The sequence below is a fragment of the Phlebotomus papatasi genome, chromosome 2 (genome assembly GCF_024763615.1).
Source record: "Phlebotomus papatasi isolate M1 chromosome 2, Ppap_2.1, whole genome shotgun sequence".
In the NCBI taxonomy this organism is placed as follows: Eukaryota; Metazoa; Arthropoda; class Insecta; order Diptera; family Psychodidae; genus Phlebotomus; species Phlebotomus papatasi.
In genome coordinates, this window is record NC_077223.1 from 53,258,266 (window position 1) to 53,272,047 (window position 13,782).

The window sequence follows — 13,782 nt, forward strand, 5'->3', positions numbered from 1 at the left end:
ATGGCAGTCCATTTCAATTCAGCCAACAACTCCACACGCGTCCCAGAAATCAATTTGGACGCCGATCGACACCATCAATCATCTGGGTGAGTGATCCAGAGGTTTCGTCCAGACCTCTTTTGAGGAAGCAATTACAATTACATGGAAATCCAATCAATCGCTATGAAGTCACAAACACGTTCAGTAAGATCACTTTTTGCCCGTATCTAGAATCTTATTTTTGTTGATCTCTATAGCAATCGCTTCCCTGAAATTAGAAATAAGCGATGTGATTTATTTTAGGCGATTAATCGGTGTTTTAGGTGTTTTACATGTTAAATTTAGGCGACTAAGAGGAGATAAGAAACACAATAATTTTTCAAGAGATTATCTTTTAAATTTTTTTGTTGTACAGTCAATTGTCATCGATAGGAAAGAGCCATCGAGACAAGAAGAAAGACCTCAATTGATCGTTTAACAGGCATTTACATTCACCTGCCTTTCTAATCTTACACGATTCCCATAAATTGATTCATTGAGAATGGTTTGTAGAGGAATGTGGGCGATTTCTCTGTATTTGGGAAATTAGAATCCGACAAACACCATCATCTTTTACATTTTTAGTTAATTTAATACATTCTTTTAGCTTACTGAACGGAGATTTTCACATGCTTCTCGATATAAATCAAGCACGAAAAAAAATACTCTTTTGAAATTTATAAGATATTTTAATGCGTCTTAATTTCTTGAAAATCTAAAATCAATAAATTAACAATCGAGATTGCATCTCTCGACTGTAAAACTCTTCTCACCCGTGCAATCACCATGAAATGTTTCGCTGAGCATGAAAAATTCATATGGAAACATCTCACACTTTGAGCAACATTGTGGCATAATCTGAACAAATGGACGATTTGCAGCTAAGTGCGAATTAGAAAAATGGATTTTCATTTTTATTACTATGAGATTGCTCAGGCAGTGATATTTTTTTTCACAAAGCTGAAAGTGCATTTCACCTGAGCTTCTTTAACGCGCAAATGTAAATTTTATGATGTTAGTTTTCTTGAGAATTGCAGCATTAGACGGTCGATAGCAATCCCATTAGACAAGAACATTCCGCCAAACCAATCTTCTTGCGATGCTCTTAAGACAAACCTCCATTGGGCTCTTAATGAGACGACTGAGTGCTGGTGCCTTCGGTTTTTTTTTTTTGCCTCATCCCAACGGTTGGTGTGTTATTAGAAAAATCATCTGAAAAATCTCTTGTGGGGAGATGCACAAAAAGACCAATCTAGATTCTTAAGTGGCCATACTAGCTTCCGCCAGAAATTGGAAAACAGCAGTTAGATTTTTCTCCTCAATTTCTCCGATAGGCTCTCTCGAAATAATCTCACGTGCGATATTAAATGCTGGGTGCCCTCGTCTCTCTAATTGCTATTTAGCCACGGATTGGCGGGAATAAAAGGTGAAAATGATGGCGCGAGATACGTGGAGAAATCTTTCACCTTTCGTGCCATCCGCAATCGTGATATGGATGAATTGCAATTCATCTCAATAGAGTGACATGATAACTGCATTTAAAATATGTGCACAATCTTGTTGATTAAATGCAAACTTAATCAATGTGGATGCCGTTACTAAAGAAACTGACGGCGCGCGTCTTTTTGCAAAATAACCTCAACTGAAACATGCTAATTAATACGACAAAGAGATGAGCCGATTTGATCAAATCACCGGGATCACACATCGAGCTGAAATGGTGAAAGTTAAGAAAGCTTAAAAGGCACGTGAAAGGGATTAAAATAATTATAGAATATTCTGATGTGAAAAATATCTTCTCATTACTAACCTCTATATTTTACATTACCTAATTGATTCTTGTTTTTCGAACAACAATCAATAAAACCTTTTTTTTAATCTTAACCTATATCAACAGAAAAGGTGTTCTTATAAGTTTTAATATATACAAAGGCGATTTATTATTCTCAATCTTCGAAACATTACAAAAAAAAACTAAAATCCAACACTGATCGATACATTTTTTTTGTGTAAAAATAAATGTGCACAAGTTTGAAAACTTTATTGGACCCTGTTATGAAATTAATGGCTTAATACCGCAAATGAAATAACCGAAACAAACCGGAAATATACAGAAACAAAATAATTCTGTTATTCTAACCTTTTAAAATTGATTTAATTCTTTGAATTAATATTGTCCTTTTAACCTCAATATTTATTCACCATAGTTGATTTGGACTATTTAGATCAGAAGATTATCAAACAAAAAAAAAATAAAATTTTACTTCTTAACCTTTAAGGATGATTGGAAAACCGGAGTCCCAGAAACATTTGTTTGTCTTACGGCTTTCTAAATTAATATTTTCCTCCAAAAAGTCAGAAAAAGTGATTTTTTCACCCTCTCATCCTTAAAGGGTTAAACTGATACTGGTCATTTAGGTCATATAGGGAGCAAGGAAGGAACCTCCACGCGAATTTAGGGCTTTAATCGGAACTAAATCGCTGCTTCTGGACAGTACCTGGGGACTGACTGATCCTTCCACCACAACATGATTAATAAAATAGGTCATATAAGTTATCAACAGGTCGAAGGAATGTTTTTCCGATAGGGAGCATTTATTGCCAGTCTCGTCAAAATATTTAAATTTGTCTAATAAAATGTAAGTTTTGACGTTTTTTTTTCATTAATCCACTTTTCTGTATGGGGATCGGTGTTTAAATTTCGTATATCCCAAATGGTATAAAATAGAGTACCAATAGATCAAATTACGATGTCTTAAAGTGCCAATAGGTGTTCCTTCGGCCCTATATAGTATCCATTATTCACCTCTAATAACATTCCAGTGCATAAATCACTTCTTTTTCTTATGTTATATCACAAACCATTTACAGCGCCGTTTGACGTCTTGCAATTTCCTTGCTTTAATCATTCCCAGTAATTTTAATAAACGATAGGATACTATTGACCGATCAACACTTAAAGTTTTTGAAAGTTCTTCTTGTGTCTGACTTGAGTCTTCATCGAGTAATGCTTCCAATTCTTCGTCTTTAAACTTCTTCGACGCACCAGAGTAATTCTTCATATTTGATATCAAAATCATCATTTTTGAAGTTTAAAAATAATCCAGTAAAATTTCGGCAAATGTTGTTTTTCGGTCCATCTTTTATTAGGCCAAAATTGATTTAATTTAGCTTATAATCCGTATTATAAGTTTTGTAAAAATATAATTGTGCATAAGGTGAAATTAATCTGGATTTAATGGGTTTAATTAATTCTGTAACAATGCACATTTAAATTTCAGTACTATCGGAAAATGTTTAAATTACCTCATGGAATTGCAATATTAGAGTACGATGAAACAGTTATAGCGTATTTTAGTATACTTTATGTGAAACTGACCGGTATACGCAAATGCGGACAAAACTCTTAAACCATTGCATTTTGTATTTTACAAATGCATGCCGCAGAGAAGTTCTGGAAAATCGTGGTCTTTCAAACTGAATGTCATTGACTCATCATGTTTGTTATCACAGCAAGATTAAGCAAGAGTCTGTAGCATCCCTCTCACCTTCGCACGCGCGCGAAGCTTCCGTGGAATGTATAAAATCCGTAGCATTTTTGCACGGAAAAGAGTAGCATGTCGCGCCCATGGAGGATATTTAAATGCAAATTGTAAATTGTCGGCTTTGGATTTGTGGTCTCCTGAGGAGTCTCATCCCAAGTGTTATTAAGTCTAGAGCTCTATTAAATCCCAGCGCATCTGATCTCGTTCAATTTCAGCTTCCAATCGCGATCCGGCGAATGAATTGTCGAAGGCACAACGTGTAATTACGGAAAACAAGCGAAAATGACAAATATGGAATAATAAATTAGCATATCTCGAGACAGTGGAGAACATTCATTGCCTCATCTTGTGCCATGATCACTGATTTCTTTTGGACTGAGAGTCTGGGGGACGGGAGTGGCTGGAAGGGTGGCATAAGGAGGAGGATATTCACAAGAAAGACAAGAAAGTCTCTCTTGGTATCCTCTGGTTTCTCCATGTCTTCGCCTCTTTTTTGCCTTCTTTCTTGTGCTTCCAACAACAGCCCTATATATTGTAAATATGAAACGACTCTCTCGCGAGACTCCATCGCCATTTGACTCCTCGCGGCGATTTCTGTCGCTCTTTTGTTGAGATGCGATTTGCAAGAACAGCAGCAACCAGCAGCATTACAGTTTCACTTTGCATCGACAGCAATTATTATTTATTCAGCTCTTTTGCCACAGTCAATTGCACAAGTTTAACATATACCAAACACCAATACTCCTTCGTGATCGGCAAAGGAAAATTCAATGTGAGAGAGGTCTCCTCTTGCGGTCTAAGAAATGCTTTTCAAAGAGAGCTTTTCAAAGAGCTTTAATCGTTGATTAATGAAAATTTCATAATTAATAATGACAAAACTTCGTATTGGCACGTGCTTTATTTGCTTTGTTGAAAGTTTGCAATATAAGAAACTTGAGATGGGAATCATCCAGACAAATGAGGCAAGTCATAAAAATTGCACCTAAGAATGATTAATTAAAAAATATGAATTTTGACTTACATCGAATACTGAAAATTCAAATTCATTGGATATTATAATCAGCAACTTCAACCATCTACCGTTTCTTTGGCTCACACCACTGTCCTTTTTATAAAAAAAAAATTCAAGACAAACACGTGAAAAGAATTTGCGATAAGGTTGAATGAGAGAAAAATTTGTAAGACACTGTGAGACATGATAAACAACGATTCACATTAATGACTTGAATAGTAATTTAATAACAAATCCTCTCGATCATTTTTTTCCCTTGGCAGAGTATTCTCATCATCCAACAATTGCATCTTGAGGTGCGAAAAATTATTCAATCATCTTGTCAGTCGCACTCGGAATGGAATAATTAACATTGCAAGAGAGAAGAATAGACTATCAAATGGCCAATTTGCTCTACCAAATTATCTTTAAATTCCAACTAATGCCTTTCCCTCGGGCAATCTAATAATTTAGAATAATAAAAGAAGAGACTTTTGCGAGATTTTCGGGGAAAAACTGTTCCCTCATTTGACTTACTAATGATGCCATTCGTGGAAGAGATTATAGATTTTGCAGTTAGTTCTCCGAAGAATCTCAAAGATAAAACTTCTGCCTATAGATTCACTCTCATCTTGAAATAATTTTTCACACAATTTCCAAGAAGGTACTTTGTCAATGGAGAGCAGGAGAGGAATTCTCCGACAGAGTTAATGTACCCAATTACAACAGCTTCACTGACTACTTCCTCATTGCAAAATCCTCAGGAAGTATAACTGTTGGGAACTGAGCTCCTGCCTGCACACCTCATCGAGTCAATTAACGCATCAAATGGTGGAAAAGGGTAAAATAAAAAAAAAATACCGACTGACGATGTGAAAAACGGGAGACACTCTGAAATAAATCTGTGGGCAAAAAGTCTATTTGTCACATCATTTAGCCGAGACGAAGGAAAGAGAGAAATGAAACAGGTGTATAAGAGTGGATTTACCTGCCCAAGAGACCATCCAATGAAACACAGTTGTATTCCAAAGAATATAGACAGACACTCAACATCTTTTAGTAAAATACTTTATGAATTTAATTTATCATTAAAATTTTCTCATGATAGCATGATTCACATTTATCTGATAAAAAAAATTTTGCTAAACAAGATTTATTCCTATCTTTCGCGTAGTGATATTCATTCCACATTATCTGGTATTTAGAAATTTCTTACATTGACTACAAATGAAGTAAGAATAAAAACATAAGTAAATATTCGAGAGTTTGTTAGAATAACTAAAAGTTTTATTTTAGGATAAACGACAACAACGTTAAGGAAAAATATATCTAATTTAAAATTTTAATGTTAAATGTTTCTTCAAAACTGAATATTAAAATCGTATTAGTAAGGACAATCAGATTTTGATAAGTATCTGAAGGGAGAAGTGGGGCACCTTTGAGTTGATGTACCTTTAAGATATAGTTTTTTTCACCTATTTTTAAACAGAACTGAACATTAGCATGATATAATTCAACTCTTCAATCTGATTGACAAGTTAAATTGCCTTAATTCCTTCTGAAAATAGGAGAAAAAAAGTATAATTACAAAGTGCCCATTTCCCTCTATCCGATATTTGATACTGCTCTTTTATGCGAAGTATTTCTCACCTCTGCCATTTTTAAGGGCTCTTTGAACTAACAATTTTGAGTTTAGAACCTAGGTGCAGTTTATAAATAAATTCAAGGCATTCGGGAATTGAACTAAATCTATAATTTGAAGACCATATAGGGTAAGTGTGCCTAATTCCCACCAGCTTGTAATTTCGGCCACCTTTTTTGTTCCTCGAATTTCCTTGAACTTTTAGATTTTACGTACTCTAAAGATTATACAATGCAAAAGAATAACAAAAAATGTAGCTACGACAAACGAGATGACGTGAAAAAGATATTGGAAGAATTCCCGAAGGGCAAGGAACTATGAGAATGAAGGTGGCCGAAATAGGGTACCAAAGCTATGTCTATATTTTTATTCATTTTAAAATTTATTAAGAATGATTTTAGAGTAAATAAAGACGGTAAACTCTTTACAAGGTTCCCAGAAACACTGTTTCAGAAGAAAGAATTAAAAAAAAATCAATTTGTATTTAAAATATTACATTTCAAACTTGAGACTTTGACGCTTGCATGCTACTATGCCGAAATTTCGCACACTTACCCTAACTCTCACTTTTTATTGTCTCCATCAGCAATCATTTTCACAAATTTAAATTTAAATTTTTCCTTTTTCCATTTAAAACTGTTAGAAAATCTGACAGTTCCAAATTAGATATTACCCGCTTACCCTATAGGGGAAAGTGCTCTCCCTTCGAACGTTCATGCGTTCGAATAATGTAAATTTATTTTGTTTATCGTAAGAGATTTACACTAAATTATTATGGAATTATCAACAATTTATTATTTAAGCCAACTAATATTTAATAGAAATGTGTAAGTCTCTTAAGAAAACTAAAGGAAAATTTGCATTATTCGAAGGCATGAACGTTCAAAGGGAGACTACTTTCCCTTATGGCTTCTCATCTTTAATACAAATGAGGTTTTTGGAAAATTTTTGAATCGAGATTGTATGTTGAGGCAAGTGGTCTTTCAGACTTTGAAATGCTATTGTTACTTCTTCTTGTTAGAAATAAAGACATATTCCAAAAATAGAGGTTTAAACCTTTGGTCTTAAAACCGTTACAGAATCCAAAAAATTAATGAACTTTTTGTAAATTTTTGACCGAGGGTCAATTTTTTTGCGGCACTCTGCAGCTTGAAATAGAATTTATCAACGTTAATGACTGGATTTTTTTCAGATCAACGTTAATGTCTGACTTTTGCAATTCTAGCAAGAACGAAAAAGAACACATTTTTGGTCTAAAATTATTAAAGGATTATTAAAATTGTTTCTCAATCCTAATAATCCTATAAATTTATCCACATCCTAATATATTTGTCTACATTTTCACGGTTATAAAGTTGTTTTAGTTGATTTCTTAAATATTTTTATTTCTTAGTGTATGGGACAGGAATTTGAAGAACCGTAAGATGCAAGTACTCGTACTAAAAGTACCTGCGTCGTCCAGCGTAGATAGCTCAGGAGTGTCTTTTCGGACTCTGATTTTTTGCTACTGAATTTTGCAAAAATGTCCCTTTCTAGATATTCAGTCTTTTGCACCGGGACGGACTTGAATTCACAAATGAAAGAATCGAGCCATAGATCTTCATGCCAAAAGCTAATGCCCTTCCCCACTTCACTAAAAGATCCCCTTTTTATTATTGAATCTCGACCATAAAAAAAGAAATAGGAAAAAGTCGTGTAGACAGAAACTCGTCTCATTCGAAGCTACAAATGTTCCCCCTAAAAATAATTCTTTGGGTTATCTGTGGCCAAATTATTCTTAAAATGGCTGTAACTTAAATAATTTTATAAGTTGTATAAATTTTATACATCCAAAAACAATAGCAAAATAAGTTTTTTAATGTACATATATTGTGTAAAATTTAAAATCGCGTAACTTAGCTTTTTATTTGCTCATAGTCTTCTATAAAATGATTAATAAATTAAAAATCTTCAGAATCAAGAGCTGAATCAAGTTATTTTATCTTTTAATCTTTCCAGGAAGCATTAAGATGTTTGAGAATTAACCTGCATGACTAAAGCTGTATTAGTTCCCTGACCTTGATTTTTAAAATTATCTGATATTTTAAATATTCTGAGATCGTAATGACACTTTTCCTAGCAAGTGTTCATGGTGCTGTGGCTTTCAAGAAGTGACGCTTTTCCGTACCTCTTCCTTCTCTGGTTGGCATTTTATGAACCACCTGTAGTGTGAACAACGACGCCAAAGTTGTGTTTGCATGGAGTATTTATGAAGTTTCTTTCTTCATCGTCAAAATAAATAAAATGTCTACAATGAACGTTCCCATTTCTTCACAATTTTTCAAGCTCATCCCCAGAGAACATTGGAAAATTTCTCAAGAGTCACAAAAATGTTGAATTCATATGTAAATTAAATGTTTTCACGTGCGCTACAATACCATGTTCTAGCACTAGAATTTCAAGACGGTTCACATTCTCACCCAAACTCCACCAATTTGTCATATTCCCCATCAAAATGCACACTTTTTAAGCATAGGGTTTTTTTTTAATTGATGACCCATAAAATGGAAACTTGAGTGCACGTGAGAAAAATTCCATTTACTTTTTTTTTTTGAAAGGAAGCAATAAATTGGAAAATTACCATCGAAATTATGAGTCTCCATTTTCCACAAATATCTTGTAATTGAGCTGAAACTTATTTAACTATTTACACTGAAAATATTCAAATTTTTTCTCTGCACACAATCTCTTATGTCTGGAATAAATTAATTGACATTCAAAGACAATGAAGTTGACCAAGATATTACTTTCACTGACTTTCATTTACTGAAAAAAATCCACTCTTATTTTTTTCCTTATGTTTTATTTATAGTGGATTTTCTTGTAATTACATTGAGCAATAAGCATGAAATTTTTGCATGATATACAGTGAGTAATTACGCCTATAAAATATACTTCGCAACGTTATGACGAATATTTACTACTTCGAATATGAATATAAATTTTGCAAGAAATTTTATTAACAGTCCTTTTAAAACGGGGCTTCCCGATATTAGTTTTCTTAACCCTATTTGAAAACGTTTAAGCGTGATAAATTTAAATTTCAAGGTTTTGGATTTTTGATGATATTTGAAAAATAATTAGAACACAAAAATAATATATTACAAATTTGAATTTCAGAAAACCCCTCGATTGTAAGATTCGTAAGCCCCTCTTTAACATACTTTGAAATCCGCAAATACCAGGAAGAATATTTTTATATTCGGAATAATTGAAGGTTTTTTTTTTGTTGCTTTCAAACCCAATTTTTTGTATGTTATAAGATTACGCACAACACTTTTTGAAAACGCGCTATCGATCAAAAGAGTTCTTTTTTTCTGTGCTTTCCAAGAGCTTTACAAATACCTGAACCTTGTGATGACATCATGTATAGTCAATGCCTTTTTCGCTCCTAAAGACGTCTCCATTTGATTATGAAAATTGCTCAATTTCCAATATAGTCAGACTTTTATGACTCCCCAACCACTTAATTATGAGTGCCTGAAGAGAGGCCTGAGATACTTTGCTGAACACCCACTCTATTTCATTGGTTGATTTAACGTGACTCTTAATCTCCATGTGGCCATTCTCTCTGAAATGTTGTTTTTTGTGCACCTTATCGCGAGTCGACGTATTTTTGGACGCTATCAGGATACTCCACACACCAACAATAAATCCTGACTCATTTGCATAAATCACATTTCCATTTGGTGTGTGACTTTTGCGCGGGAAAAGGTGACTCGTATATGCTATAAAATACCAGAATAATCAATTGATTTACATTAATCCCATGGTACCGAGGGATGCAGAACATGAAGAGGGGGAAAGGACACCATGGGGTGGTACTTCCAAATTAAAATTGAACTCATTGCGAAATTCCTGAAATTATTTGATGTCTCCATCCCTGCAATTGCACACATTCGCAATGATTAATGAATGAATTCGACGCAGAATTCATTTTACTGCATTTCAACAGAGTTAATTTATGTTTGGTCATTTGATTTTCTAGTTAAAATGTTTGAAAATTTACTAGAAAATAGCGTTTCTGTATGTTATTTTTTTTCAAAAATCTTTCAAGAATTTTCCTAACTTCTTTAATATTTTAGTAGATTTAAATGTAAAAGCAATTGCATAGAATACGATCTGCTAAAACGATCATGTTCTCTGATTGGCTGGAGCTTGAAAGCTCTTAAAACTTCAACCAATCAGAGAACTCAATGGGTCTTAAATATTTTATAACATTAAATATTCAATTAAATGAGGATACTACTTCATTCACAGTGCGCATTTCAACAAATGTAATCTACAATTCGCCATTTTGATCAACTCTATTATGCATATAGTGCTGAATTTTTCGTGATATCTGTCTCGACCACCCATTGGTCTGTGGATGGCAAATGGATGTGAGATTGGTATACCAGGAGATGCATTTACTGCATTTATGAAATGCATCCAAATGCGAAATCACGACAATTTATGGATGAACGTGTTGTTTGGTTGGTGCAGTAATTAATTGTGTGACACTCTCACTAAATTGTTGACACACCATTGTTGACCTCTCCAACCAATTAACTTCTGTCTCATCCTCCCTCAGCAAACAAAAGATCACCTGGGCAATTTGTATTCTTCTGCATGTGCACCCGTTACCTCTGCTCACGCCATAAATTTCCATAATGTAGCGTATAATTCACCTCAATCGCGAGACAAATAGGCTCACACGTGAGAAAGGAGATAACAGTTGCCGTTAGCAAATGAACTAGAAAACGCTCTTGCATTGAGATGTCTTCTTGCAAATGCACCAGCATCTCCGAGGTGCAAAAAGTACCGAAATAAATGCACCATGCAAATGTCTTTCTTAACCCTTCCCTCTCAACAATCTTGTTCGAAATTCCACACCATATAATATTGATTGAATGTCTGGGGGTCTAGACTTTAAGGATGTTCTTGAGACCCAGTTGCATCACATATCCATTTCCCTTATCAATATCCAGTTGAGATTCTTCAGAATTTATGCATTTGATCTTGAAAGAAATGTCACACGCAGTTTCTTGGATTTGATCTTTCTGTGATTGCGATGTTCTTTCTTCATTTCCTGCTTTTAAAATCGGGATGAAGAGGCTGAGAAAGAGGCGTTGTGACATATCTATGTATGCATTTATCAAATAAAACACTTATTTATCTCCATATTTTGATTGGGAAATCGTTTGAATTTTGTATGAGGCATAGATGAAGTTCAATCTTGTTTCAAGTATATTGAGTCTCAATATCTCAATAGGGGAAACTGGGGCACCACTAAACACGGGGTAGCACCAAACACTGCGATTTTTTAATCAGATATTCGACTTCTGAGGACAAGGCCAATAGGAATTTATAGGCACTATAGGGATGCTTGTCCATTAAAGAAATGGTCGAGATAGTCCAAGAGTTTAGAAATAAATTAGTGTTTGGTGCTACTCCGTGTTTGGTGGTACCCCAGTTTCCCCTAGTGTTTTATTGTCGTTTTTAATAATGTTTTACTACCGCACATAAACAAAAAAATATAAATTTCTAAAATATCAAAATTTGTTTTTTTTTGTTGTTCTAATATTAATACTACATAAAAATCGAAATATTTAAAAGTTTTTACTGTATAAAGGCGTCTACACATTGGGAGCAATTTTCGTCAAAAATTGCGTTTTTGACAGAAATTTGACGTTTCCCCCTACAACGCTGCAGGGAATTTCCTTCAAAAAAGCAATTTTTGACAAAAATTGCTCTCAATGTGTAGAGGCCATAAAAGTCCAACCGTTTGAAATCTTGAAATAAAAAAAAAATAATAATAATAAAAAGAATCTTGAAAGCGAGCACGGATTTAGAAATCCAAAAATTTAATCATTAATCTAACTCATCCTACCCTTATCGTAATTATTCAAACTTTGAAAAACAAAGCGAATAAATTAGCTTTAAATCAAAAATATTTATATGCTTTGATTCTAAAAATGTTGATCTTGATATAAGAATATACCTATATAAATTACTTTTTTTTTGCAAATATTTGATACCAAATCACTCAAAAAGTTATTCGAATTATTTTACGATCTTTTTATATGCAAAATATTTTATTATTATGTATCTCTTGTAATCAATCGCGGAGATATAGATTGAGAGAATCAGCTGAAACTCCATATAATTATGCGACTGTGACACAAGTTTTATCTATGGAACATCTCTCAGACATCCCAGTGTGATTGTAAATTAACCTAGACAGCTCATAAATATATTGTCTTCCGGAATCTGAGCAATGAAGATGGCGAAGAAAACCCTGCTGAGAGGGTTAAGATTTGTGGTGACTTATGAAGATTTTCGCTGCAATTAAGATTGCTCTTAATCTCATCGCTTCTCAGCAAATGTGCCTTTCTCACACACAACTCAATTAATCTAAATTTTCTCTCTGATGGTGTATATTTTTAATTTATCCAATTGAGCCATTTCTATGAAAAGTACCATTTGCGGGAAATGAAGTATACGTTTTGCACCTTTAGTTCATTAAATGTACTAACAAAATGCTTTCTATTATTCTTTCAGGCCGGTGAGAAGATCGCTACCGATGTCGTATCCGCAGCAAGTAGCATCCTCTTCACCACGCGGCTTTATGCCGCCGCCAGCCACTTCACCGCCACATCATCTGCCGCCACCGTATCCTCAGCAGCCGCCACCATTTGTCGCCTCCCCACAGCCTTCACCGTCCACAGCCCAGAAAATTCACCCTTTGCCGCCCAAGAGCACTCCGCCGCCGGCCGGTCATGTGCCAAATGCCGCCACGTCTGCTGTCCCGGCACCCTTCCATGCACAAACCTTCCATCCGGGCTTCCATGCAGGCCATTTAGTTCCTGGGCATCAATTGGACGTTCAAAGGCATTCACAGTCCGACGATGATAGCGGATGTGCCCTCGAAGAGTATACATGGGTACCACCAGGCCTCAGGCCCGATCAGGTGAGGATTTATTCTCCAAATTCTTTAATATGAGTGCGTGACCCAACTTCCGTATTTTTTTTTCTAATATTTGTATTTTATTATACACCTATACCTAAATGCTTTTTTTTTAATCCACGCATTTTGATAATACGAAACACTAGGGGGTAGTAGAAAACTTTTGAAATAAGGCTTTTTCTCCTATTATTAAATATAACTGGACCTTATCATGAAAAATTTTATACCGCAAACCAAATACGAAGCTGGATTTATAAAAGCTCAGTTTCATTTAAAAATTAAAGGTTTACCTATATAAATTCTTTACTTTTCAATAAAGTCTATCGATAAAGTCTTTAACCTGGACTTAAAGGAACAAAGCCCTGAATCCCGAAATACTTAACAGCTCAATGGTCTCAGCCTCTGCTACCAATTTCTTAGTAAGGGCAGAATCACATTGACAATTTTCGTTAATTTACGCATTTTCATTGCAACTCTTACGCAAATTCTCAAATACCGTATTACCTTATCTCATACTCGGTGGCACTAGGTGAAAATAATATAAGAAAATTGAAGAAATAAAATGAAAATGCGATAAAAGGTGAGCAAAAAAAAGCTG

The 13,782-nt window shown here is 34.4% G+C and overlaps 1 protein-coding gene across 5 annotated transcripts in view; it reads left to right on the top strand.

The window, feature by feature from the left end:
• Nucleotides 1-13,782, top strand: part of LOC129801642 (protein prickle-like) — a 184,484-nt gene that overhangs the window by 139,390 nt on the left and 31,312 nt on the right. For all 5 annotated transcript variants that reach the window (XM_055846886.1, XM_055846889.1, XM_055846888.1 and 2 more), the window contains one exon: nt 12,779-13,187. In XM_055846886.1, the coding sequence (XP_055702861.1) occupies nt 12,779-13,187 (409 nt within the window). The remainder of the gene's footprint in view (nt 1-12,778; nt 13,188-13,782) is intronic.